At 51.6% G+C, this 22,867-nt stretch overlaps 2 protein-coding genes across 2 annotated transcripts; both read left to right on the top strand.

Annotated features, from left to right (window-relative positions):
* The first annotated feature begins 2,911 nt into the window (after positions 1-2,911).
* On the top strand, positions 2,912-8,471 carry LOC141465885 (uncharacterized). The gene is made up of 9 exons (XM_074149571.1): positions 2,912-3,042; positions 3,235-3,970; positions 4,325-4,485; positions 4,907-5,050; positions 5,263-5,453; positions 6,069-6,333; positions 6,706-7,049; positions 7,241-7,287; positions 8,299-8,471. The coding sequence occupies exons 4-9, from the start codon at positions 4,916-4,918 to the stop codon at positions 8,469-8,471; spliced, it is 1,155 nt and encodes a 384-aa protein (XP_074005672.1). The 5' UTR covers positions 2,912-3,042; positions 3,235-3,970; positions 4,325-4,485; positions 4,907-4,915.
* A 3,992-nt stretch (positions 8,472-12,463) lies between these two features.
* On the top strand, positions 12,464-20,923 carry LOC141465884 (uncharacterized). The gene is made up of 11 exons (XM_074149569.1): positions 12,464-12,594; positions 12,787-13,522; positions 13,877-14,037; positions 14,459-14,602; positions 14,815-15,005; positions 15,621-15,885; positions 16,258-16,601; positions 16,789-16,835; positions 20,376-20,395; positions 20,496-20,519; positions 20,732-20,923. The coding sequence occupies exons 4-11, from the start codon at positions 14,468-14,470 to the stop codon at positions 20,921-20,923; spliced, it is 1,218 nt and encodes a 405-aa protein (XP_074005670.1). The 5' UTR covers positions 12,464-12,594; positions 12,787-13,522; positions 13,877-14,037; positions 14,459-14,467.
* Positions 20,924-22,867: the final 1,944 nt, after the last annotated feature.

Below are 22,867 nucleotides of genomic sequence, written 5' to 3'. Positions count from 1 at the left end.
TCTCGGCTCAGAGTGAAGAAATCCACAGGGTTGTTTCTCCCCTGTTTTCTTCTATGGAACTTTTGGTGGCTTTTGTTCAAACTGGACTTCTGCTTCGGCTACTGAACGGCGAAAAAAGGGTTTTTCCCCGACTTTTCTGAGGCGGGGGAAGGCCCGGGCGGGGCGGGGACCGTGAGGGAGCCGGCAGCTGACGCGAGGGCGGCTGAGGGGGCGGGGCCGCCAGCAGCCCCACCCCGCCCCTTTAACGGGCGGCCCCAGGGAGCGCGAGCGAGCGAGCGGGACGGGCGAAGGGGGCGTGGCGCGGCTGCGCGCGCGGAATAGGCGCGCGGGAAGCTCTCCAGAGGAGCTCAGCCGGTGAGAGGGGCCTCAGCCGCGGCCTGTGCCCGGCAGAAAGCTGCGTGCTCTGCGCTGGCCGGAGCGGGGGTAAGCACACGGAGAGAGCTCCCCGGGGAAACGTGCGGCCACCCGGGTCTCCGGCTGCAGGGAGTGGCACAGCCCCTGAGGGATGGCAGGAGGGGTGACAGCTGTGTGAGGAGTGAGCAGGTGGGTCATCTACTCGGCCTGTTGGCAGAGCTGAAAGAGGAAGCAGAAAGGCTACGGAGCGTCGGCAGGGAGCGTAAGAAAGAAAGAGACTGGTAGAGTCATACTCTGGTCTCTGTGAGAGAGAAACGGGAACAGTCACCAGAAAAACCCCAAGTTAAAGCCTGCCAGGCTGAGGGCAGTGGCCAAAAGGAGAGCTTTGAGTGGAGACAAGTCCCTGCGAGGGGCAGCAAGCGAACGCCCTCCTTGCCCGCCTCCCCTCAGCGGGTGCCTCTGTACGATAGGCATGAGGCTCTTGAGGAGGTAGGCCAGCTCACGGGTGATGGGGAAGAGGGTCTGGCTACACCCGAGGAGTTGCCAGGACCAGAAAGGGCTACCCTCATTTTAACACCCACCTCCGCGAGGAAGAAGCAGCGGGTTGTAGTTGTGGGTGACACAGAACAGACTGAAGTAGAGAAAAGCTAGCGTTTATGGATTCACAGGCCCCTTTTCCTTAAAGAAATAGTAAAAAGGGAGTCAAGAGCTGTGAGAGAGCCTTACTAGGTTCCCCTTTGCACCTGAGAGCGCATGTTGTTAAAGACGTCTGTTCTGGGGGGGGGAGATACTCTGCTCTTTAGCAGAATAATAAAACCTACCGGGAAGGATGATGTTTGCTTCTTTTCGTAATCACCAGGGGTTGGCTGGTTAGTTGGGTTTTTTAAACGTATCAGCCTTTTAAGCATCTACGCCCTTTAATTCGTTTTTTATTGATTTATCTATGTTGTAGATAGGCAAAATGAATCCCAAGTGCGATTTTAAGAGCGTCTGTTCGAGTCAGGCACCCGTTGAGGGTGATCTGCAGAGATTTCTTCGGCAAGGAGAATATCCTCCTTTTGCCTCTGCTCAGGTCTTTGAGAGCAAGTTTGTCGAGGTAAGAAGTCATTCCTTTTTGGTTTTTTTTGCTCCCTCAGCTCAACAGGTATTCATGCACATTCACAGTGGGATAATGGTTATGCCACAACGCAGTACCTAAGCCGTAGGGCCCCCAAGCCAGACGAGCATGAAATGTACTGGTAGCATATTCTCGGAGAGATCGTACGGCAAATGGGAGTGTTGACGGGGCTTTTTGTTGTTGTCGTCCAGGTTAATGAAAGAGGGGATCCAATTTCTGTCCATAACCGAGCCAGCTGCGTGACCATCGGCATCTGTGCTGTCGGTTCAGAAGTGCCCAGTGCAATGCTGGTAGCCCGCGAGGTGCCCGTGTGCCCACAGGAAACGACGGCAAACTTCCAGCGTCTCTCAGAGCAGCCATCTCAACAGCTAGAACTTAGCAGGTCAGTTAACTCTGAGAGGGGCTAACTATTTCTTTGGAGAGTAAGTACGAAATAGGAAATAGTCTTTCCCGTTTCCATATAGCGTTCTCCTCCTTTTGGGGGTCACTTTTAATATTAAGAGACCTCGTATTTGCACTGACTTTTTGTCCCAGCACTAGCACGGCAAAGGTAGGAGAATGCCTTCAGTGGAAGTACACCCCTTCAGGTCCCACTCCGGCCACGGCTTCGGGCCACCACCGCTGCGCACAGGCGTATAGATAGAGGATAACTAGGAATACTTAATAACCCTTTTTCTAAACACCAGAGCAGAAGCAGGAAGCCGGTAAGAAGCTTGCGGGTGCAGGATTGTTGGGGAATAAGGCAGTGGAATAAAGGCACCGTAGAGAGGCCGACTTCCTCGGCCTCCGTTCTGTGCGCTGCTGCCCAGCGTTTCTTCCACAAGCGGCTAGAGGCGCTCGGAAGAAGAGTGTCCAGATCCGCTCGGCAGCTGCTTCCCAGTCCGGTTTCTCACGTGTACTCTTGCTCTGTCTGTAGGTCTGACAGACACAAGTTCTCCTGTGAGAGGAATCTCCCTCGCTTGTGCTCAATCGTGAGTTTCCCTTGGTTTTTTACAGGGTCCTCCCCTTGGAGTTTGTGGAGCTCTCTGTCCACAGCTGTGGACAGCTGTGTGAGGAGTGAGCAGGTTGGGTCATCTACTCGGCCTGTTGGCAGAGCTGAAAGAGGAAGCAGAAAGGCTACGGAGCGTCGGCAGGGAGCGTAAGAAAGAAAGAGACTGGTAGAGACATACTCTGGTCTCTGTGAGAGAGAAACGGGAACAGTCACCAGAAAAACCCCAGTTAAAGCCTGCCAGGCTGAGGGCAGTGGCCAAAAGGAGAGCTTTGAGTGGAGACAAGTCCCTGCGAGGGGCAGCAAGCGAACACACCTCCTCCCACCAAGGTCCCCTCTCACAAACAGGGAGTCCCACAGAAGAGAGGGGAGGGAAGAGCGAAGCCTCCCACAACTTCCCAAAACCAGCCTGGGAAGGAAACGCCCAGCAGCCAAGGAACGAACATCCAGGGGACACAAAGAAGGGGACAAGTCCGCGGGCAGACGAAAGGCCAAAGAAGGGGAAAAGTCCGCGGACGGACAAAATCCCAAAGAAGGGGAAAACTCTGCGGACGGACAGAAGGAAAGGGGAGAGAAAAACTAGGTAAGTCTGTTTGAAAAACAAATCGGATAGACTCTGTTTCCACTGCTGATTTGAAAAGGAAAATGTGTCCTTTTTTTTTTGTCTTTGGAGAATAGATTCCTGCAACCCCTTTTTAGCATTACTGTGAAAGGGAAGACGTTTTCCTGAGTTTGGTGGCATAATGGTTTTTTCCTGAACTTTTTTGGTTTTTAGAACAACTACGAGGAAAGAACAAGGTGAAGAATAACTGGACCTGTTTGGCTGATGGCAGCCATTGCAACTTCACTGCCAAATCAGACCAACACACAAAATTAGACTAGACGTACGTTGGTCCAAAGGGGGAATCGTCTCCTGGAATCAAACTCCTGGAACAGAGTCTCAGCATGGAATCCAGAGCTGCACCTTTTCTTGCCTGTGCCTGTCAGGGGGCCCTGTTACCGCCATCGTGCTCAGCCCATTTGCTTGGACTCGTGCAGGGCAGAAGGCCTAGGCCTTGGCTGTTGAAGGCGATGCCTCTGCCGAGGTCATCCCTGGCTCCCAGCTCATCATCCCTCGTGGAGCAGACGGAATGTTGCTGTTCCCTGGCAGCCTGCGCCGCGGGGACGCTACCTGTGCACAAATCTCACAAGTTGTCGTGCCCTTTGTGTGCTTGCCTCACAGGTGAATCCATGTTGCCTGTTTCCACCGTGCCCCGGTGCAGCCGAGCAACGGAATCGTTGCCAGGCGTGGTGAGAGCACAAAGCAGGTGACCATTGTGATGTCAGCAGTGATGAGGCTGAGTTCTGCCGGACCACCCTGCCCGCCTGCTATAAAACCGCTTGCTGCCTCACGTGTGTGTGTGTGTTCGCGAGCGGCTCCTCTTCGTGTTAGCGCTCCTTGGAGAGAACACGAGCAGGGAAACCCTATCGCCAAGACTGTGCCAGGAGAATTCCAGCGGGCTCCACACAAGGTACTAGCGCACTCGTGTCCCCCCTTTCCTTCGCCGTGCTCCTCTGTAGGAAATGGACTGACCGAAGGGAAGCAAGCTAGGAATGGGAAGTAGAAGTTTGCTGCATCGGTGGGTGCTTTGTTGTGGGTTTGTGGGGTTTTTTTTTTAATACACCCAGCAGCGGGGTATTTCTCTTCTTCTTAGAAGAAGAGACTTAGCAAGCAACTGTGAACAAATCATCTGACTTTGGTCCCTACTTGGGTTAACAGAAATGAGGTCTGTGTAGTGAAGACTTACGAAATGTAATTAATGAGCAGCCTTGATTTTTTTTCTTCCCATCGCTGAATGAATCAATCGTATGTTACTTCTCCTCAGCTTTGGTGTGAAAGTCAGCCTGCTCTCCTGCTGGAGACTTGTTACTTCGGAAGGTCTCCCAAGTGCTGTCCTCCTCTTGACTCCTGAGGCAAGAGAGACAAAGATAGAAGTCACCATCCAGCACTGAGGCCAGCCCAAGGGGTTCTGCTCTTACTTGCCCGGTAAGTATGTCACTAGGCTCGGGTGAAAAGTACACCAGTAAACCAATATTATCTTAGCGTTGGCAAAGATGTACAAGAGTCCTTATCAAGAAGAAGAACAGACTGAAGTAGAGAAAAGCTAGCGTTTATGGATTCACAGGCCCCTTTTCCTTAAAGAAATAGTAAAAAGGGAGTCAAGAGCCGTGAGAGAGCCTTACTAGGTTCCCCTTTGCACCTGAGAGCGCATGTTGTTAAAGACGTGTGTTTCGGGGGGGAGATGCTCTGCTCTTTAGCAGAATAATAAAACCTACCGGGAAGGATGATGTGATTACGAAAAGAAGCAAACCAGGGGTTGGCTGGTTAGTTGGGTTTTTTAAACGTATCAGCCTTTTAAGCATCTACGCCCTTTAATTCGTTTTTTATTGATTTATCTATGTTGTAGATAGGCAAAATGAATCCCAAGTGTGATTTTAAGAGCGTCTGTTCGAGTCAGGCACCCGTTGAGGGTGATCTGCAGAGATTTCTTCGGCAAGGAGAATATCCTCCTTTTGCCTCTGCTCAGGTCTTTGAGAGCAAGTTTGTCGAGGTAAGAAGTCATTCCTTTTTGGTTTTTTTTGCTCCCTCAGCTCAACAGGTATTCATGCACATTCACAGTGGGATAATGGTTATGCCACAACGCAGTACCTAAGCCGTAGGGCCCCCAAGCCAGACGAGCATGAAATGTACTGGTAGCATATTCTCGGAGAGATCGTACGGCAAATGGGAGTGTTGATGGGGCTTTTTGTTGTTGTCGTCCAGGTTAATGAAAGAGGAGATCCAATTTCTGTCCATAACCGAGCCAGCTGCGTGACCATCGGCATCTGTGCTGTCGGTTCAGAAGTGCCCAGTGCAATGCTGGTAGCCCGCGAGGTGCCCGTGTGCCCACAGGAAACGACGGCAAACTTCCAGCGTCTCTCAGAGCAGCCATCTCAACAGCTAGAACTTAGCAGGTCAGTTAACTCTGAGAGGGGCTAACTATTTCTTTGGAGAGTAAGTACGAAATAGGAAATAGTCTTTCCCGTTTCCATATAGCGTTCTCCTCCTTTTGGGGGTCACTTTTAATATTAAGAGACCTCGTATTTGCACTGACTTTTTGTCCCAGCACTAGCACGGCAAAGGTAGGAGAATGCCTTCAGTGGAAGTACACCCCTTCAGGCCCCACTCCGGCCACGGCTTCGGGCCACCACCGCTGCGCACAGGCGTATAGATAGAGGATAACTAGGAATGCTTAATAACCCTTTTTCTAAACACCAGAGCAGAAGCAGGAAGCCGGTAAGAAGCTTGCGGGTGCAGGATTGTTGGGGAATAAGGCAGTGGAATAAAGGCCACCGTAAAGAGGCCGACTTCCTCGGCCTCCGTTCTGTGCGCTGCTGCCCAGCGTTTCTTCCACAAGCGGCTAGAGGCGCTCGGAAGAAGAGTGTCCAGATCCGCTCGGCAGCTGCTTCCCAGTCCGGTTTCTCACGTGTACTCTTGCTCTGTCTGTAGGTCTGACAGACACAAGTTCTCCTGTGAGAGGAATCTCCCTCGCTTGTGCTCAATCGTGAGTTTCTCTTGGTTTTTTACAGGGTCCTCCCCTTGGAGTTTGTGGAGCTCTCCGTCCACAGCACAGAGAAGCACCACCTCCAGTTAAAATTAGCAAGTGGCCGTTGCTATTACCTGGAGCTCTGTGCCCCACCGGAACGGCAAGACCACCAGTTCCTTCAGTGGCAGCAGCTCATCTCTCTCCTGGAAGACCCGGAGAAGACCAGCAATACTGGAGGCGCTGTGAAATACAGGGATTCCGGCGTGGATCGCAAGAGAGCTCCCAGCCCAAACGCCCCACCTGAAAAAGTGAGTCTTTAGCAAACGGATATGAAAAGTTGAAGCTGACCAGTCCAAAAGGATCACTTGTCCCAATGTCCTTTACTGTCTCCCAAGTCAAAGCTTTGGGACCTGTGATCCCTGGAGGGACTGCCTAGTCTGCTCTAGCCAAAGCTCTAGGCCAACAGTCACCAACAGGTTGATAATGCAGGAGCAACAGTGGTCTCCTAGCTAAATAGCTGACGTTTCTTGTGGGTGATCTGTGACGACACTTGATAGGCAACGTTCAGTGTATCGGGCGCTGCTACATAGGAAATGATCGACATTTCCAGTTGTGCTGATCAGCCCTGTGCAGAGCTCTTTTTAATGGCCGTTGCTCACCTTTCTTCTCTTTCCTTCAAGGGCAACAACCCAGAAGATGCGCCAAACCCCAAACAAGAGGAAGAATGTACAAAACACACCTCCTCCCACCAAGGTCCCCTCTCACAAACAGGGAGTCCCACAGAAGAGAGGGGAAGGAAGAGCGAAGACTCCCACAACTTCCCAAAACCAGCCAGGGAAGTTAACACCAAGCAGCCAAAGAAAGAACGTCCAGGGGACACAAAGAAGGGGAAAAGTCCGAGGACAGCCAAAAGTCCAAGGAAGGACAAAAGTCCAAAGAAAGAGAAAAATCCGAGGACGGACAAAAGTCCCAACAAGGAAAAAAGTCCGAGGACAGAAAAAAGGAAAGGGGAGAGCAAGACTAGGTAAGTCTGTTTGGAAAACAAATCGGATAGACTCGGTTTCCACTGCTGATTTGAGAAGGAAAATGTGTCCTTTTTTTTGTCCTTGGATAATAGATTCCTGCAACCCCTTTTCAGCATTACTGTGAAAGGGAAGACGTTTTCCTGACTTTGGTGGCATAATGGTTTTTTCCTGAACTTTTTTGTTTTTTTAGGACAACTACGATGAAGCAAAAAAGTGAAGAAAAACCGCAGAGTTCAGGTATGAGGGTTTTTCTCATAGTGACCGGCTTCCCCATCGCTAGTCCTGCTTCAGTAACTGATGGCAGAAGCTGAAACCCAATGCCCGGGGAGTTCTTTAGAACAGATGTTCCTATGCCCACGTTGCTGATAGATCAGCACTTGTATGGCCAGGTTACGAGCGTGTATCCTGTGCCCGTTCCCTGCTGTGATCACGTCCCAGCTTCCAGGGTTCGGTGTCAGCTTCCTTCTGGAAAAGGTATTGATGTTGGACCTGTTTGGCTGATGGCAGCCCTTGCAAAATCAGACCAACAATCAGACCAATTTGGCAACTTCACTGCCAAAGCAGACCAACAAACAAAATGAGACTAGACACTCGTTAGTCCAAAGGGGGAATCGTCGAAGGCAGGGCTGGGAGCTCTCCTACTGCAGAACGAAATGACACTGGTCGGAATTCAGCAAGAGACAATTTTTGGTCTCTGCTCGGAAGATACCGACCGGCTGCCTGGTAAGAAACAACTCTGGTTGTAGCCAGGCTGTCTGTCTGAAAGGCTTTTTGCCCCTTGCTCTGTGGGCGCTTTGGTACGTGAATCCTTTTTGATATGCCCTTGGTACGTTCTTTTTCACTCTCTTCCTCTCCTAACAGCCATTCCTTTAGAAATGGGGGGGATGGGCAGAGAGCGGTGGGCTGTGAGGAGATGTGAATTAGTATGTGCTCAAGAGCTCTCAGGTGTTCTGCAGGGACTAAAGATGATTTCTGCTGTGAGTCTGAGTAGGTGAGACAGCTTGGAAGAGGGACCGGAGGAGAAGAGCGTGGGAGAGACTGGGGAAAGGCCAGTTGGGACTACAGAGCGCAAAGTCTGGTGAATTCCCCACCAAGGCAAATCGGTTCCCTCTGGTCGCTGTTTCTTCCTTTGTGGTTCTTGGTGTCTGTTTGTCTTCTGTGTCCCCTTCTCTCTCTGATGCCTTGTGCTTCTTTTCATTCCCTGCTTTCCCGCGCTCTTTGCCTCATGCTCATCACGGTCCTTTTCAGGAGATGGCAAGAGCGGCAGTAGGCTGCTTCGGATACTGTCCCCGGTGATTCGTCGGTGGGAAGGAAGGAAAGAAAAGAAAGCCAAGGATCCCGGTCCTCAGGTGCAGGCGGACAAGGAGAAGACGGACACGCGGCAGAAGAGGCTACCCCGCTGGCTTAAGTTCTGTTCGTAGCCTCCTCCTCTTGTAAAATGAATTAAATTCTACTGAAAGACAAAGCGTATTCCTCTGTGTTCGCTCACAACTGGCAACAACAACTAAATGTTGATCCTGGGCAGCCGAATCTACATTTTTCTTGGGTGACTGAGGCAACGCAACTCTTCAGGGAGAGGGCTGGTAGTTTGCAGCAGAAGGCAAAGAAATACGCTGGAAATGAAGGCTATAATGCCCAGGTGTGGCTTACGCTTTTCTAGGGGGTGGGTCAGGAAAGCTGCTGGTGCAAGCAGCTTGGAGAACGTTGCAGGGGAACAAGGGGTAGAGAGCGGTGTAATGGAGCGGGCACAGAATCGTACTAGCACAGGTTTTATTTCTGCCAGTGAACTTCTAGGTGAATGTGGGCAAATCCTTTTTCCTTTTCGTTCCTCAGCCACTTCATTGGTAGAAGGAGGGCAGCCAGCCCTCTCTTGACATTTGCCTTGCCCTGTCCTCATGAGGCCCTCTATCTGAGGGTTTGGCATTGTTGTGTTACTGTTGTTACTATGTAGACACTGTGAGCCTTGCTGTCCTCTTGGGATAGGGAGCGGTATTTTTGACAGGACACCCTTGTTGCACAAGGATGAGACTCCGTCGTCCCTGAGAAGATGTTTGTCCAGCGTATTTTCCGCTCCAGGGACAGTGAGTACTTGAATGATACACGCTTTATGACGTGCTGTTGTCCAGAGGTAGTCTCCTTCCTGAAGCTAAAGTCAGCTGGCGTTCCCATGAAAGGGATGAATTTTAGCAGAACGGGCGAGACAGGGAAGGGCATTTATGCATGTTGTCAAAGAAAGCAGAGACGTTTCCAGTAAAGGCCGACAGGGTGGCCAAGGTATTGATTTAAAAAAAAAAAAAAAAAAAAAAAAAAAAAAAAAAAGGATTTGCAGTGGGGGAACGGTTGCGGGAGCTGATGATGGTTAAAGCAGCAAGCTGTTGAACAGAGACGAGGTACAGTTTCCCGTAGCAGTGTTTGGGTAGTATGTTGCCATGAAGTGCCTTAACCTCATGATGAAGAGCATGATCGCTAATAACTGTCGCTCCTGAAGGGGTTGGGCGCCCTTCTCGGCTCAGAGTGAAGAAATCCACAGGGTTGTTTCTCCCCTGTTTTCTTCTATGGAACTTTTGGTGGCTTTTGTTCAAACTGGACTTCTGCTTCGGCTACTGAACGGCGAAAAAAGGGTTTTTCCCCGACTTTTCTGAGGCGGGGGAAGGCCCGGGCGGGGCGGGGACCGTGAGGGAGCCGGCAGCTGACGCGAGGGCGGCTGAGGGGGCGGGGCCGCCAGCAGCCCCACCCCGCCCCTTTAACGGGCGGCCCCAGGGAGCGCGAGCGAGCGAGCGGGACGGGCGAAGGGGGCGTGGCGCGGCTGCGCGCGCGGAATAGGCGCGCGGGAAGCTCTCCAGAGGAGCTCAGCCGGTGAGAGGGGCCTCAGCCGCGGCCTGTGCCCGGCAGAAAGCTGCGTGCTCTGCGCTGGCCGGAGCGGGGGTAAGCACACGGAGAGAGCTCCCCGGGGAAACGTGCGGCCACCCGGGTCTCCGGCTGCAGGGAGTGGCACAGCCCCTGAGGGATGGCAGGAGGGGTGACAGCTGTGTGAGGAGTGAGCAGGTGGGTCATCTACTCGGCCTGTTGGCAGAGCTGAAAGAGGAAGCAGAAAGGCTACGGAGCGTCGGCAGGGAGCGTAAGAAAGAAAGAGACTGGTAGAGTCATACTCTGGTCTCTGTGAGAGAGAAACGGGAACAGTCACCAGAAAAACCCCAAGTTAAAGCCTGCCAGGCTGAGGGCAGTGGCCAAAAGGAGAGCTTTGAGTGGAGACAAGTCCCTGCGAGGGGCAGCAAGCGAACGCCCTCCTTGCCCGCCTCCCCTCAGCGGGTGCCTCTGTACGATAGGCATGAGGCTCTTGAGGAGGTAGGCCAGCTCACGGGTGATGGGGAAGAGGGTCTGGCTACACCCGAGGAGTTGCCAGGACCAGAAAGGGCTACCCTCATTTTAACACCCACCTCCGCGAGGAAGAAGCAGCGGGTTGTAGTTGTGGGTGACACAGAACAGACTGAAGTAGAGAAAAGCTAGCGTTTATGGATTCACAGGCCCCTTTTCCTTAAAGAAATAGTAAAAAGGGAGTCAAGAGCTGTGAGAGAGCCTTACTAGGTTCCCCTTTGCACCTGAGAGCGCATGTTGTTAAAGACGTCTGTTCTGGGGGGGGGAGATACTCTGCTCTTTAGCAGAATAATAAAACCTACCGGGAAGGATGATGTTTGCTTCTTTTCGTAATCACCAGGGGTTGGCTGGTTAGTTGGGTTTTTTAAACGTATCAGCCTTTTAAGCATCTACGCCCTTTAATTCGTTTTTTATTGATTTATCTATGTTGTAGATAGGCAAAATGAATCCCAAGTGCGATTTTAAGAGCGTCTGTTCGAGTCAGGCACCCGTTGAGGGTGATCTGCAGAGATTTTCTTCGGCAAGGAGAATATCCTCCTTTTGCCTCTGCTCAGGTCTTTGAGAGCAAGTTTGTCGAGGTAAGAAGTCATTCCTTTTTGGTTTTTTTGCTCCCTCAGCTCAACAGGTATTCATGCACATTCACAGTGGGATAATGGTTATGCCACAACGCAGTACCTAAGCCGTAGGGCCCCCAAGCCAGACGAGCATGAAATGTACTGGTAGCATATTCTCGGAGAGATCGTACGGCAAATGGGAGTGTTGACGGGGCTTTTTGTTGTTGTCGTCCAGGTTAATGAAAGAGGGGATCCAATTTCTGTCCATAACCGAGCCAGCTGCGTGACCATCGGCATCTGTGCTGTCGGTTCAGAAGTGCCCAGTGCAATGCTGGTAGCCCGCGAGGTGCCCGTGTGCCCACAGGAAACGACGGCAAACTTCCAGCGTCTCTCAGAGCAGCCATCTCAACAGCTAGAACTTAGCAGGTCAGTTAACTCTGAGAGGGGCTAACTATTTCTTTGGAGAGTAAGTACGAAATAGGAAATAGTCTTTCCCGTTTCCATATAGCGTTCTCCTCCTTTTGGGGGTCACTTTTAATATTAAGAGACCTCGTATTTGCACTGACTTTTTGTCCCAGCACTAGCACGGCAAAGGTAGGAGAATGCCTTCAGTGGAAGTACACCCCTTCAGGTCCCACTCCGGCCACGGCTTCGGGCCACCACCGCTGCGCACAGGCGTATAGATAGAGGATAACTAGGAATACTTAATAACCCTTTTTCTAAACACCAGAGCAGAAGCAGGAAGCCGGTAAGAAGCTTGCGGGTGCAGGATTGTTGGGGAATAAGGCAGTGGAATAAAGGCACCGTAGAGAGGCCGACTTCCTCGGCCTCCGTTCTGTGCGCTGCTGCCCAGCGTTTCTTCCACAAGCGGCTAGAGGCGCTCGGAAGAAGAGTGTCCAGATCCGCTCGGCAGCTGCTTCCCAGTCCGGTTTCTCACGTGTACTCTTGCTCTGTCTGTAGGTCTGACAGACACAAGTTCTCCTGTGAGAGGAATCTCCCTCGCTTGTGCTCAATCGTGAGTTTCCCTTGGTTTTTTACAGGGTCCTCCCCTTGGAGTTTGTGGAGCTCTCTGTCCACAGCTGTGGACAGCTGTGTGAGGAGTGAGCAGGTTGGGTCATCTACTCGGCCTGTTGGCAGAGCTGAAAGAGGAAGCAGAAAGGCTACGGAGCGTCGGCAGGGAGCGTAAGAAAGAAAGAGACTGGTAGAGACATACTCTGGTCTCTGTGAGAGAGAAACGGGAACAGTCACCAGAAAAACCCCAGTTAAAGCCTGCCAGGCTGAGGGCAGTGGCCAAAAGGAGAGCTTTGAGTGGAGACAAGTCCCTGCGAGGGGCAGCAAGCGAACACACCTCCTCCCACCAAGGTCCCCTCTCACAAACAGGGAGTCCCACAGAAGAGAGGGGAGGGAAGAGCGAAGCCTCCCACAACTTCCCAAAACCAGCCTGGGAAGGAAACGCCCAGCAGCCAAGGAACGAACATCCAGGGGACACAAAGAAGGGGACAAGTCCGCGGGCAGACGAAAGGCCAAAGAAGGGGAAAAGTCCGCGGACGGACAAAATCCCAAAGAAGGGGAAAACTCTGCGGACGGACAGAAGGAAAGGGGAGAGAAAAACTAGGTAAGTCTGTTTGAAAAACAAATCGGATAGACTCTGTTTCCACTGCTGATTTGAAAAGGAAAATGTGTCCTTTTTTTTTTGTCTTTGGAGAATAGATTCCTGCAACCCCTTTTTAGCATTACTGTGAAAGGGAAGACGTTTTCCTGAGTTTGGTGGCATAATGGTTTTTTCCTGAACTTTTTTGGTTTTTAGAACAACTACGAGGAAAGAACAAGGTGAAGAATAACTGGACCTGTTTGGCTGATGGCAGCCATTGCAACTTCACTGCCAAATCAGACCAACACACAAAATTAGACTAGACGTACGTTGGTCCAAAGGGGGAATCGTCTCCTGGAATCAAACTCCTGGAACAGAGTCTCAGCATGGAATCCAGAGCTGCACCTTTTCTTGCCTGTGCCTGTCAGGGGGCCCTGTTACCGCCATCGTGCTCAGCCCATTTGCTTGGACTCGTGCAGGGCAGAAGGCCTAGGCCTTGGCTGTTGAAGGCGATGCCTCTGCCGAGGTCATCCCTGGCTCCCAGCTCATCATCCCTCGTGGAGCAGACGGAATGTTGCTGTTCCCTGGCAGCCTGCGCCGCGGGGACGCTACCTGTGCACAAATCTCACAAGTTGTCGTGCCCTTTGTGTGCTTGCCTCACAGGTGAATCCATGTTGCCTGTTTCCACCGTGCCCCGGTGCAGCCGAGCAACGGAATCGTTGCCAGGCGTGGTGAGAGCACAAAGCAGGTGACCATTGTGATGTCAGCAGTGATGAGGCTGAGTTCTGCCGGACCACCCTGCCCGCCTGCTATAAAACCGCTTGCTGCCTCACGTGTGTGTGTGTGTTCGCGAGCGGCTCCTCTTCGTGTTAGCGCTCCTTGGAGAGAACACGAGCAGGGAAACCCTATCGCCAAGACTGTGCCAGGAGAATTCCAGCGGGCTCCACACAAGGTACTAGCGCACTCGTGTCCCCCCTTTCCTTCGCCGTGCTCCTCTGTAGGAAATGGACTGACCGAAGGGAAGCAAGCTAGGAATGGGAAGTAGAAGTTTGCTGCATCGGTGGGTGCTTTGTTGTGGGTTTGTGGGGTTTTTTTTTTAATACACCCAGCAGCGGGGTATTTCTCTTCTTCTTAGAAGAAGAGACTTAGCAAGCAACTGTGAACAAATCATCTGACTTTGGTCCCTACTTGGGTTAACAGAAATGAGGTCTGTGTAGTGAAGACTTACGAAATGTAATTAATGAGCAGCCTTGATTTTTTTTCTTCCCATCGCTGAATGAATCAATCGTATGTTACTTCTCCTCAGCTTTGGTGTGAAAGTCAGCCTGCTCTCCTGCTGGAGACTTGTTACTTCGGAAGGTCTCCCAAGTGCTGTCCTCCTCTTGACTCCTGAGGCAAGAGAGACAAAGATAGAAGTCACCATCCAGCACTGAGGCCAGCCCAAGGGGTTCTGCTCTTACTTGCCCGGTAAGTATGTCACTAGGCTCGGGTGAAAAGTACACCAGTAAACCAATATTATCTTAGCGTTGGCAAAGATGTACAAGAGTCCTTATCAAGAAGAAGAACAGACTGAAGTAGAGAAAAGCTAGCGTTTATGGATTCACAGGCCCCTTTTCCTTAAAGAAATAGTAAAAAGGGAGTCAAGAGCCGTGAGAGAGCCTTACTAGGTTCCCCTTTGCACCTGAGAGCGCATGTTGTTAAAGACGTGTGTTTCGGGGGGGAGATGCTCTGCTCTTTAGCAGAATAATAAAACCTACCGGGAAGGATGATGTGATTACGAAAAGAAGCAAACCAGGGGTTGGCTGGTTAGTTGGGTTTTTTAAACGTATCAGCCTTTTAAGCATCTACGCCCTTTAATTCGTTTTTTATTGATTTATCTATGTTGTAGATAGGCAAAATGAATCCCAAGTGTGATTTTAAGAGCGTCTGTTCGAGTCAGGCACCCGTTGAGGGTGATCTGCAGAGATTTCTTCGGCAAGGAGAATATCCTCCTTTTGCCTCTGCTCAGGTCTTTGAGAGCAAGTTTGTCGAGGTAAGAAGTCATTCCTTTTTGGTTTTTTTTGCTCCCTCAGCTCAACAGGTATTCATGCACATTCACAGTGGGATAATGGTTATGCCACAACGCAGTACCTAAGCCGTAGGGCCCCCAAGCCAGACGAGCATGAAATGTACTGGTAGCATATTCTCGGAGAGATCGTACGGCAAATGGGAGTGTTGATGGGGCTTTTTGTTGTTGTCGTCCAGGTTAATGAAAGAGGAGATCCAATTTCTGTCCATAACCGAGCCAGCTGCGTGACCATCGGCATCTGTGCTGTCGGTTCAGAAGTGCCCAGTGCAATGCTGGTAGCCCGCGAGGTGCCCGTGTGCCCACAGGAAACGACGGCAAACTTCCAGCGTCTCTCAGAGCAGCCATCTCAACAGCTAGAACTTAGCAGGTCAGTTAACTCTGAGAGGGGCTAACTATTTCTTTGGAGAGTAAGTACGAAATAGGAAATAGTCTTTCCCGTTTCCATATAGCGTTCTCCTCCTTTTGGGGGTCACTTTTAATATTAAGAGACCTCGTATTTGCACTGACTTTTTGTCCCAGCACTAGCACGGCAAAGGTAGGAGAATGCCTTCAGTGGAAGTACACCCCTTCAGGCCCCACTCCGGCCACGGCTTCGGGCCACCACCGCTGCGCACAGGCGTATAGATAGAGGATAACTAGGAATGCTTAATAACCCTTTTTCTAAACACCAGAGCAGAAGCAGGAAGCCGGTAAGAAGCTTGCGGGTGCAGGATTGTTGGGGAATAAGGCAGTGGAATAAAGGCCACCGTAAAGAGGCCGACTTCCTCGGCCTCCGTTCTGTGCGCTGCTGCCCAGCGTTTCTTCCACAAGCGGCTAGAGGCGCTCGGAAGAAGAGTGTCCAGATCCGCTCGGCAGCTGCTTCCCAGTCCGGTTTCTCACGTGTACTCTTGCTCTGTCTGTAGGTCTGACAGACACAAGTTCTCCTGTGAGAGGAATCTCCCTCGCTTGTGCTCAATCGTGAGTTTCTCTTGGTTTTTTACAGGGTCCTCCCCTTGGAGTTTGTGGAGCTCTCCGTCCACAGCACAGAGAAGCACCACCTCCAGTTAAAATTAGCAAGTGGCCGTTGCTATTACCTGGAGCTCTGTGCCCCACCGGAACGGCAAGACCACCAGTTCCTTCAGTGGCAGCAGCTCATCTCTCTCCTGGAAGACCCGGAGAAGACCAGCAATACTGGAGGCGCTGTGAAATACAGGGATTCCGGCGTGGATCGCAAGAGAGCTCCCAGCCCAAACGCCCCACCTGAAAAAGTGAGTCTTTAGCAAACGGATATGAAAAGTTGAAGCTGACCAGTCCAAAAGGATCACTTGTCCCAATGTCCTTTACTGTCTCCCAAGTCAAAGCTTTGGGACCTGTGATCCCTGGAGGGACTGCCTAGTCTGCTCTAGCCAAAGCTCTAGGCCAACAGTCGCCAACAGGTTGATAATGCAGGAGCAACAGTGGTCTCCTAGCTAAATAGCTGACGTTTCTTGTGGGTGATCTGTGACGACACTTGATAGGCAACGTTCAGTGTATCGGGCGCTGCTACATAGGAAATGATCGACATTTCCAGTTGTGCTGATCAGCCCTGTGCAGAGCTCTTTTTAATGGCCGTTGCTCACCTTTCTTCTCTTTCCTTCAAGGGCAACAACCCAGAAGATGCGCCAAACCCCAAACAAGAGGAAGAATGTACAAAACACACCTCCTCCCACCAAGGTCCCCTCTCACAAACAGGGAGTCCCACAGAAGAGAGGGGAAGGAAGAGCGAAGACTCCCACAACTTCCCAAAACCAGCCAGGGAAGTTAACACCAAGCAGCCAAAGAAAGAACGTCCAGGGGACACAAAGAAGGGGAAAAGTCCGAGGACAGCCAAAAGTCCAAGGAAGGACAAAAGTCCAAAGAAAGAGAAAAATCCGAGGACGGACAAAAGTCCCAACAAGGAAAAAAGTCCGAGGACAGAAAAAAGGAAAGGGGAGAGCAAGACTAGGTAAGTCTGTTTGGAAAACAAATCGGATAGATTCAGTTTCCACTGCTGATTTGAGAAGGAAAATGTGTCCTTTTTTGGTCTTTGGAAAATAGATTCCTGCAACCCCTTTTCAGCATTACTGTGAAAGGGAAGACGTTTTCCTGACTTTGGTGGCATAATGGTTTTTTCCTGAACTTTGTTTTTTTAGGACAACTACGATGAAACAAAAAAGTGAAGAAAAACCACAGAGTTCAGGTATGAGGGTTTTTCTCATAGTGACCGGCTTCCCCATCGCTAGTCCTGCTTCAGTAACTGATGGCAGAAGCTGAAACCCAATGCCCGGGGAGTTCTTTAGAACAGATGTTCCTATGCCCATGTTGCTGATAGATCAGCACTTGTATGGCCAGGTTACGAGCGTGTATCCTGTGCCCGTTCCCTGCTGTGATCACGTCCCAGCTTCCAGGGTTCGGTGTCAGCTTCCTTCTGGAAAAGGTATTGATGTTGGACCTGTTTGGCTGACGGCAGCCATTGCAACTTCACTGCCAAAGCAGACCAACAAACAAAATGAGACTAGACACTCGTTAGTCCAAAGGGGGAATCGTCGAAGGCAGGGCTGGGAGCTCTCCTACTGCAGAACGAAATGACACTGGTCGGAATTCAGCAAGAGACAATTTTTGGTCTCTGCTCGGAAGATACCGACCGGCTGCCTGGTAAGAAACAACTCTGGTTGTAGCCAGGCTGTCTGTCTGAAAGGCTTTTTGCCCCTTGCTCTGTGGGCGCTTTGGTACGTGAATCCTTTTTGATATGCCCTTGGTACGTTCTTTTTCACTCTCTTCCTCTCCTAACAGCCATTCCTTTAGAAATGGGGGGGATGGGCAGAGAGCGGTGGGCTGTGAGGAGATGTGAATTAGTATGTGCTCAAGAGCTCTCAGGTGTTCTGCAGGGACTAAAGATGATTTCTGCTGTGAGTCTGAGTAGGTGAGACAGCTTGGAAGAGGGACCGGAGGAGAAGAGCGTGGGAGAGACTGGGGAAAGGCCAGTTGGGACTACAGAGCACAAAGTCTGGTGAATTCCCCACCAAGGCAAATCGGTTCCCTCTGGTCGCTGTTTCTTCCTTTGTGGTTCTTGGTGTCTGTTTGTCTTCTGTGTCCCCTTCTCTCTCTGATGCCTTGTGCTTCTTTTCATTCCCTGCTTTCCCGCGCTCTTTGCCTCATGCTCATCACGGTCCTTTTCAGGAGATGGCAAGAGCGGCAGTAGGCTGCTTCGGATACTGTCCCCGGTGATTCGTCGGTGGGAAGGAAGGAAAGAAAAGAAAGCCAAGGATCCCGGTCCTCAGGTGCAGGCGGACAAGGAGAAGACGGACACACGGCAGAAGAGGCTACCCCGCTGGCTTAAGTTCTGTTCGTAGCCTCCTCCTCTTGTAAAATGAATTAAATTCTACTGAAAGACAAAGCGTATTCCTCTGTGTTCGCTCACAACTGGCAACAACGACTAAATGTTGATCCTGGGCAGCCGAATCTACATTTTTCTTGGGTGACTGAGGCAACGCAACTCTTCAGGGAGAGGGCTGGTAGTTTGCAGCAGAAGGCAAAGAAATACGCTGGAAATGAAGGCTATAATGCCCAGGTGTGGCTTACGCTTTTCTAGGGGGTGGGTCAGGAAAGCTGCTGGTGCAAGCAGCTTGGAGAACGTTGCAGGGGAACAAGGGGTAGAGAGCGGTGTAATGGAGCGGGCACAGAATCGTACTAGCACAGGTTTTATTTCTGCCAGTGAACTTCTAGGTGAATGTGGGCAAATCCTTTTTCCTTTTCGTTCCTCAGCCACTTCATTGGTAGAAGGAGGGCAGCCAGCCCTCTCTTGACATTTGCCTTGCCCTGTCCTCATGAGGCCCTCTATCTGAGGGTTTGGCATTGTTGTGTTACTGTTGTTACTATGTAGACACTGTGAGCCTTGCTGTCCTCTTGGGATAGGGAGCGGTATTTTTGACAGGACACCCTTGTTGCACAAGGATGAGACTCCGTCGTCCCTGAGAAGATGTTTGTCCAGCGTATTTTCCGCTCCAGGGACAGTGAGTACTTGAATGATACACGCTTTATGACGTGCTGTTGTCCAGAGGTAGTCTCCTTCCTGAAGCTAAAGTCAGCTGGCGTTCCCATGAAAGGGATGAATTTTAGCAGAACGGGCGAGACAGGGAAGGGCATTTATGCATGTTGTCAAAGAAAGCAGAGACGTTTCCAGTAAAGGCCGACAGGGTGGCCAAGGTATTGATTTAAAAAAAAAAAAAAAAAAGGATTTGCAGTGGGGGAACGGTTGCGGGAGCTGATGATGGTTAAAGCAGCAAGCTGTTGAACAGAGACGAGGTACAGTTTCCCGTAGCAGTGTTTGGGTAGTATGTTGCCATGAAGTGCCTTAACCTCATGATGAAGAGCATGATCGCTAATAACTGTCGCTCCTGAAGGGGTTGGGCGCCCTTCTCGGCTCAGAGTGAAGAAATCCACAGGGTTGTTTCTCCCCTGTTTTCTTCTATGGAACTTTTGGTGGCTTTTGTTCAAACTGGACTTCTGCTTCGGCTACTGAACGGCGAAAAAAGGCTTTTTCCCCGACTTTTCTGAGGCGGGGGAAGGCCCGGGCGGGGCGGGGACCGTGAGGGAGCCGGCAGCTGACGCGAGGGCGGCTGAGGGGGCGGGGCCGCCAGCAGCCCCACCCCGCCCCTTTAACGGGCGGCCCCAGGGAGCGCGAGCGAGCGAGCGAGCGGGACGGGCGAAGGGGGCGTGGCGCGGCTGCGCGCGCGGAATAGGCGCGCGGGAAGGGCGCGCGGGAAGCTCTCCAGAGGAGCTCAGCCGGTGAGAGGGGCCTCAGCCGCGGCCTGTGCCCGGCAGAAAGCTGCGTGCTCTGCGCTGGCCGGAGCGGGGGTAAGCACACGGAGAGAGCTCCCCGGGGAAACGTGCGGCCACCCGGGTCTCCGGCTGCAGGGAGTGGCACAGCCCCTGAGGGATGGCAGGAGGGGTGACAGCTGTGTGAGGAGTGAGCAGGTGGGTCATCTACTCGGCCTGTTGGCAGAGCTGAAAGAGGAAGCAGAAAGGCTACGGAGCGTCGGCAGGGAGCGTAAGAAAGAAAGAGACTGGTAGAGTCATACTCTGGTCTCTGTGAGAGAGAAACGGGAACAGTCACCAGAAAAACCCCAAGTTAAAGCCTGCCAGGCTGAGGGCAGTGGCCAAAAGGAGAGCTTTGAGTGGAGACAAGTCCCTGCGAGGGGCAGCAAGCGAACGCCCTCCTTGCCCGCCTCCCCTCAGCGGGTGCCTCTGTACGATAGGCATGAGGCTCTTGAGGAGGTAGGCCAGCTCACGGGTGATGGGGAAGAGGGTCTGGCTACACCCGAGGAGTTGCCAGGACCAGAAAGGGCTACCCTCATTTTAACACCCACCTCCGCGAGGAAGAAGCAGCGGGTTGTAGTTGTGGGTGACACAGAACAGACTGAAGTAGAGAAAAGCTAGCGTTTATGGATTCACAGGCCCCTTTTCCTTAAAGAAATAGTAAAAAGGGAGTCAAGAGCTGTGAGAGAGCCTTACTAGGTTCCCCTTTGCACCTGAGAGCGCATGTTGTTAAAGACGTCTGTTCTGGGGGGGGGAGATACTCTGCTCTTTAGCAGAATAATAAAACCTACCGGGAAGGATGATGTTTGCTTCTTTTCGTAATCACCAGGGGTTGGCTGGTTAGTTGGGTTTTTTAAACGTATCAGCCTTTTAAGCATCTACGCCCTTTAATTCGTTTTTTATTGATTTATCTATGTTGTAGATAGGCAAAATGAATCCCAAGTGCGATTTTAAGAGCGTCTGTTCGAGTCAGGCACCCGTTGAGGGTGATCTGCAGAGATTTCTTCGGCAAGGAGAATATCCTCCTTTTGCCTCTGCTCAGGTCTTTGAGAGCAAGTTTGTCGAGGTAAGAAGTCATTCCTTTTTGGTTTTTTTTGCTCCCTCAGCTCAACAGGTATTCATGCACATTCACAGTGGGATAATGGTTATGCCACAACGCAGTACCTAAGCCGTAGGGCCCCCAAGCCAGACGAGCATGAAATGTACTGGTAGCATATTCTCGGAGAGATCGTACGGCAAATGGGAGTGTTGACGGGGCTTTTTGTTGTTGTCGTCCAGGTTAATGAAAGAGGGGATCCAATTTCTGTCCATAACCGAGCCAGCTGCATGACCATCGGCATCTGTGCTGTCGGTTCAGAAGTGCCCAGTGCAATCAATGCTGGTAGCCCGCGAGGTGCCCGTGTGCCCACAGGAAACGACGGCAAACTTCCAGCGTCTCTCAGAGCAGCCATCTCAACAGCTAGAACTTAGCAGGTCAGTTAACTCTGAGAGGGGCTAACTATTTCTTTGGAGAGTAAGTACGAAATAGGAAATAGTCTTTCCCGTTTCCATATAGCGTTCTCCTCCTTTTGGGGGTCACTTTTAATATTAAGAGACCTCGTATTTGCACTGACTTTTTGTCCCAGCACTAGCACGGCAAAGGTAGGAGAATGCCTTCAGTGGAAGTACACCCCTTCAGGTCCCACTCCGGCCACGGCTTCGGGCCACCACCGCTGCGCACAGGCGTATAGATAGAGGATAACTAGGAATGCTTAATAACCCTTTTTCTAAACACCAGAGCAGAAGCAGGAAGCCGGTAAGAAGCTTGCGGGTGCAGGATTGTTGGGGAATAAGGCAGTGGAATAAAGGCACCGTAGAGAGGCCGACTTCCTCGGCCTCCGTTCTGTGCGCTGCTGCCCAGCGTTTCTTCCACAAGCGGCTAGAGGCGCTCGGAAGAAGAGTGTCCAGATCCGCTCGGCAGCTGCTTCCCAGTCCGGTTTCTCACGTGTACTCTTGCTCTGTCTGTAGGTCTGACAGACACAAGTTCTCCTGTGAGAGGAATCTCCCTCGCTTGTGCTCAATCGTGAGTTTCCCTTGGTTTTTTACAGGGTCCTCCCCTTGGAGTTTGTGGAGCTCTCTGTCCACAGCTGTGGACAGCTGTGTGAGGAGTGAGCAGGTGGGTCATCTACTCGGCCTGTTGGCAGAGCTGAAAGAGGAAGCAGAAAGGCTACGGAGCGTCGGCAGGGAGCGTAAGAAAGAAAGAGACTGGTAGAGACATACTCTGGTCTCTGTGAGAGAGAAACGGGAACAGTCACCAGAAAAACCCCAGTTAAAGCCTGCCAGGCTGAGGGCAGTGGCCAAAAGGAGAGCTTTGAGTGGAGACAAGTCCCTGCGAGGGGCAGCAAGCGAACACACCTCCTCCCACCAAGGTCCCCTCTCACAAACAGGGAGTCCCACAGAAGAGAGGGGAGGGAAGAGCGAAGCCTCCCACAACTTCCCAAAACCAGCCTGGGAAGGAAACGCCCAGCAGCCAAGGAACGAACATCCAGGGGACACAAAGAAGGGGACAAGTCCGCGGGCAGACGAAAGGCCAAAGAAGGGGAAAAGTCCGCGGACGGACAAAATCCCAAAGAAGGGGAAAACTCTGCGGACGGACAGAAGGAAAGGGGAGAGAAAAACTAGGTAAGTCTGTTTGAAAAACAAATCGGATAGACTCTGTTTCCACTGCTGATTTGAAAAGGAAAATGTGTCCTTTTTTTTTTGTCTTTGGAGAATAGATTCCTGCAACCCCTTTTCAGCATTACTGTGAAAGGGAAGACGTTTTCCTGAGTTTGGTGGCATAATGGTTTTTTCCTGAACTTTTTTGGTTTTTAGAACAACTACGAGGAAAGAACAAGGTGAAGAATAACTGGACCTGTTTGGCTGATGGCAGCCATTGCAACTTCACTGCCAAATCAGACCAACACACAAAATTAGACTAGACGTACGTTGGTCCAAAGGGGGAATCGTCTCCTGGAATCAAACTCCTGGAACAGAGTCTCAGCATGGAATCCAGAGCTGCACCTTTTCTTGCCTGTGCCTGCCAGGGGGCCCTGTTACCGCCATCGTGCTCAGCCCATTTGCTTGGACTCGTGCAGGGCAGAAGGCCTAGGCCTTGGCTGTTGAAGGCGATGCCTCTGCCGAGGTCATCCCTGGCTCCCAGCTCATCATCCCTCGTGGAGCAGACGGAATGTTGCTGTTCCCTGGCAGCCTGCGCCGCGGGGACGCTACCTGTGCACAAATCTCACAAGTTGTCGTGCCCTTTGTGTGCTTGCCTCACAGGTGAATCCATGTTGCCTGTTTCCACCGTGCCCCGGTGCAGCCGAGCAACGGAATCGTTGCCAGGCGTGGTGAGAGCACAAAGCAGGTGACCATTGTGATGTCAGCAGTGATGAG

This window comes from Numenius arquata, chromosome 6 (assembly GCF_964106895.1).
Source record: "Numenius arquata chromosome 6, bNumArq3.hap1.1, whole genome shotgun sequence".
In the NCBI taxonomy this organism is placed as follows: Eukaryota; Metazoa; Chordata; class Aves; order Charadriiformes; family Scolopacidae; genus Numenius; species Numenius arquata.
This window is presented reverse-complemented; position numbering and strand designations above follow the sequence as displayed.

Bases quoted from the DNA above. Each gene is read 5' to 3' on its own strand.
- LOC141465885 (XM_074149571.1), top strand. From the start codon at position 4,916: ATGAATCCCAAGTGTGATTTTAAGAGCGTCTGTTCGAGTCAGGCACCC. The intron at 5,454-6,068 runs GTCAGTTAACTC...GGTTTTTTACAG, and splicing joins CAACAGCTAGAACTTAGCAG to GGTCCTCCCCTTGGAGTTTG. The intron at 7,050-7,240 runs GTAAGTCTGTTT...TTGTTTTTTTAG, and splicing joins AAAGGGGAGAGCAAGACTAG to GACAACTACGATGAAGCAAA.
- LOC141465884 (XM_074149569.1), top strand. From the start codon at position 14,468: ATGAATCCCAAGTGTGATTTTAAGAGCGTCTGTTCGAGTCAGGCACCC. The intron at 15,006-15,620 runs GTCAGTTAACTC...GGTTTTTTACAG, and splicing joins CAACAGCTAGAACTTAGCAG to GGTCCTCCCCTTGGAGTTTG. The intron at 20,396-20,495 runs GTGCGATTTTAA...GCCTCTGCTCAG, and splicing joins ATAGGCAAAATGAATCCCAA to GTCTTTGAGAGCAAGTTTGT.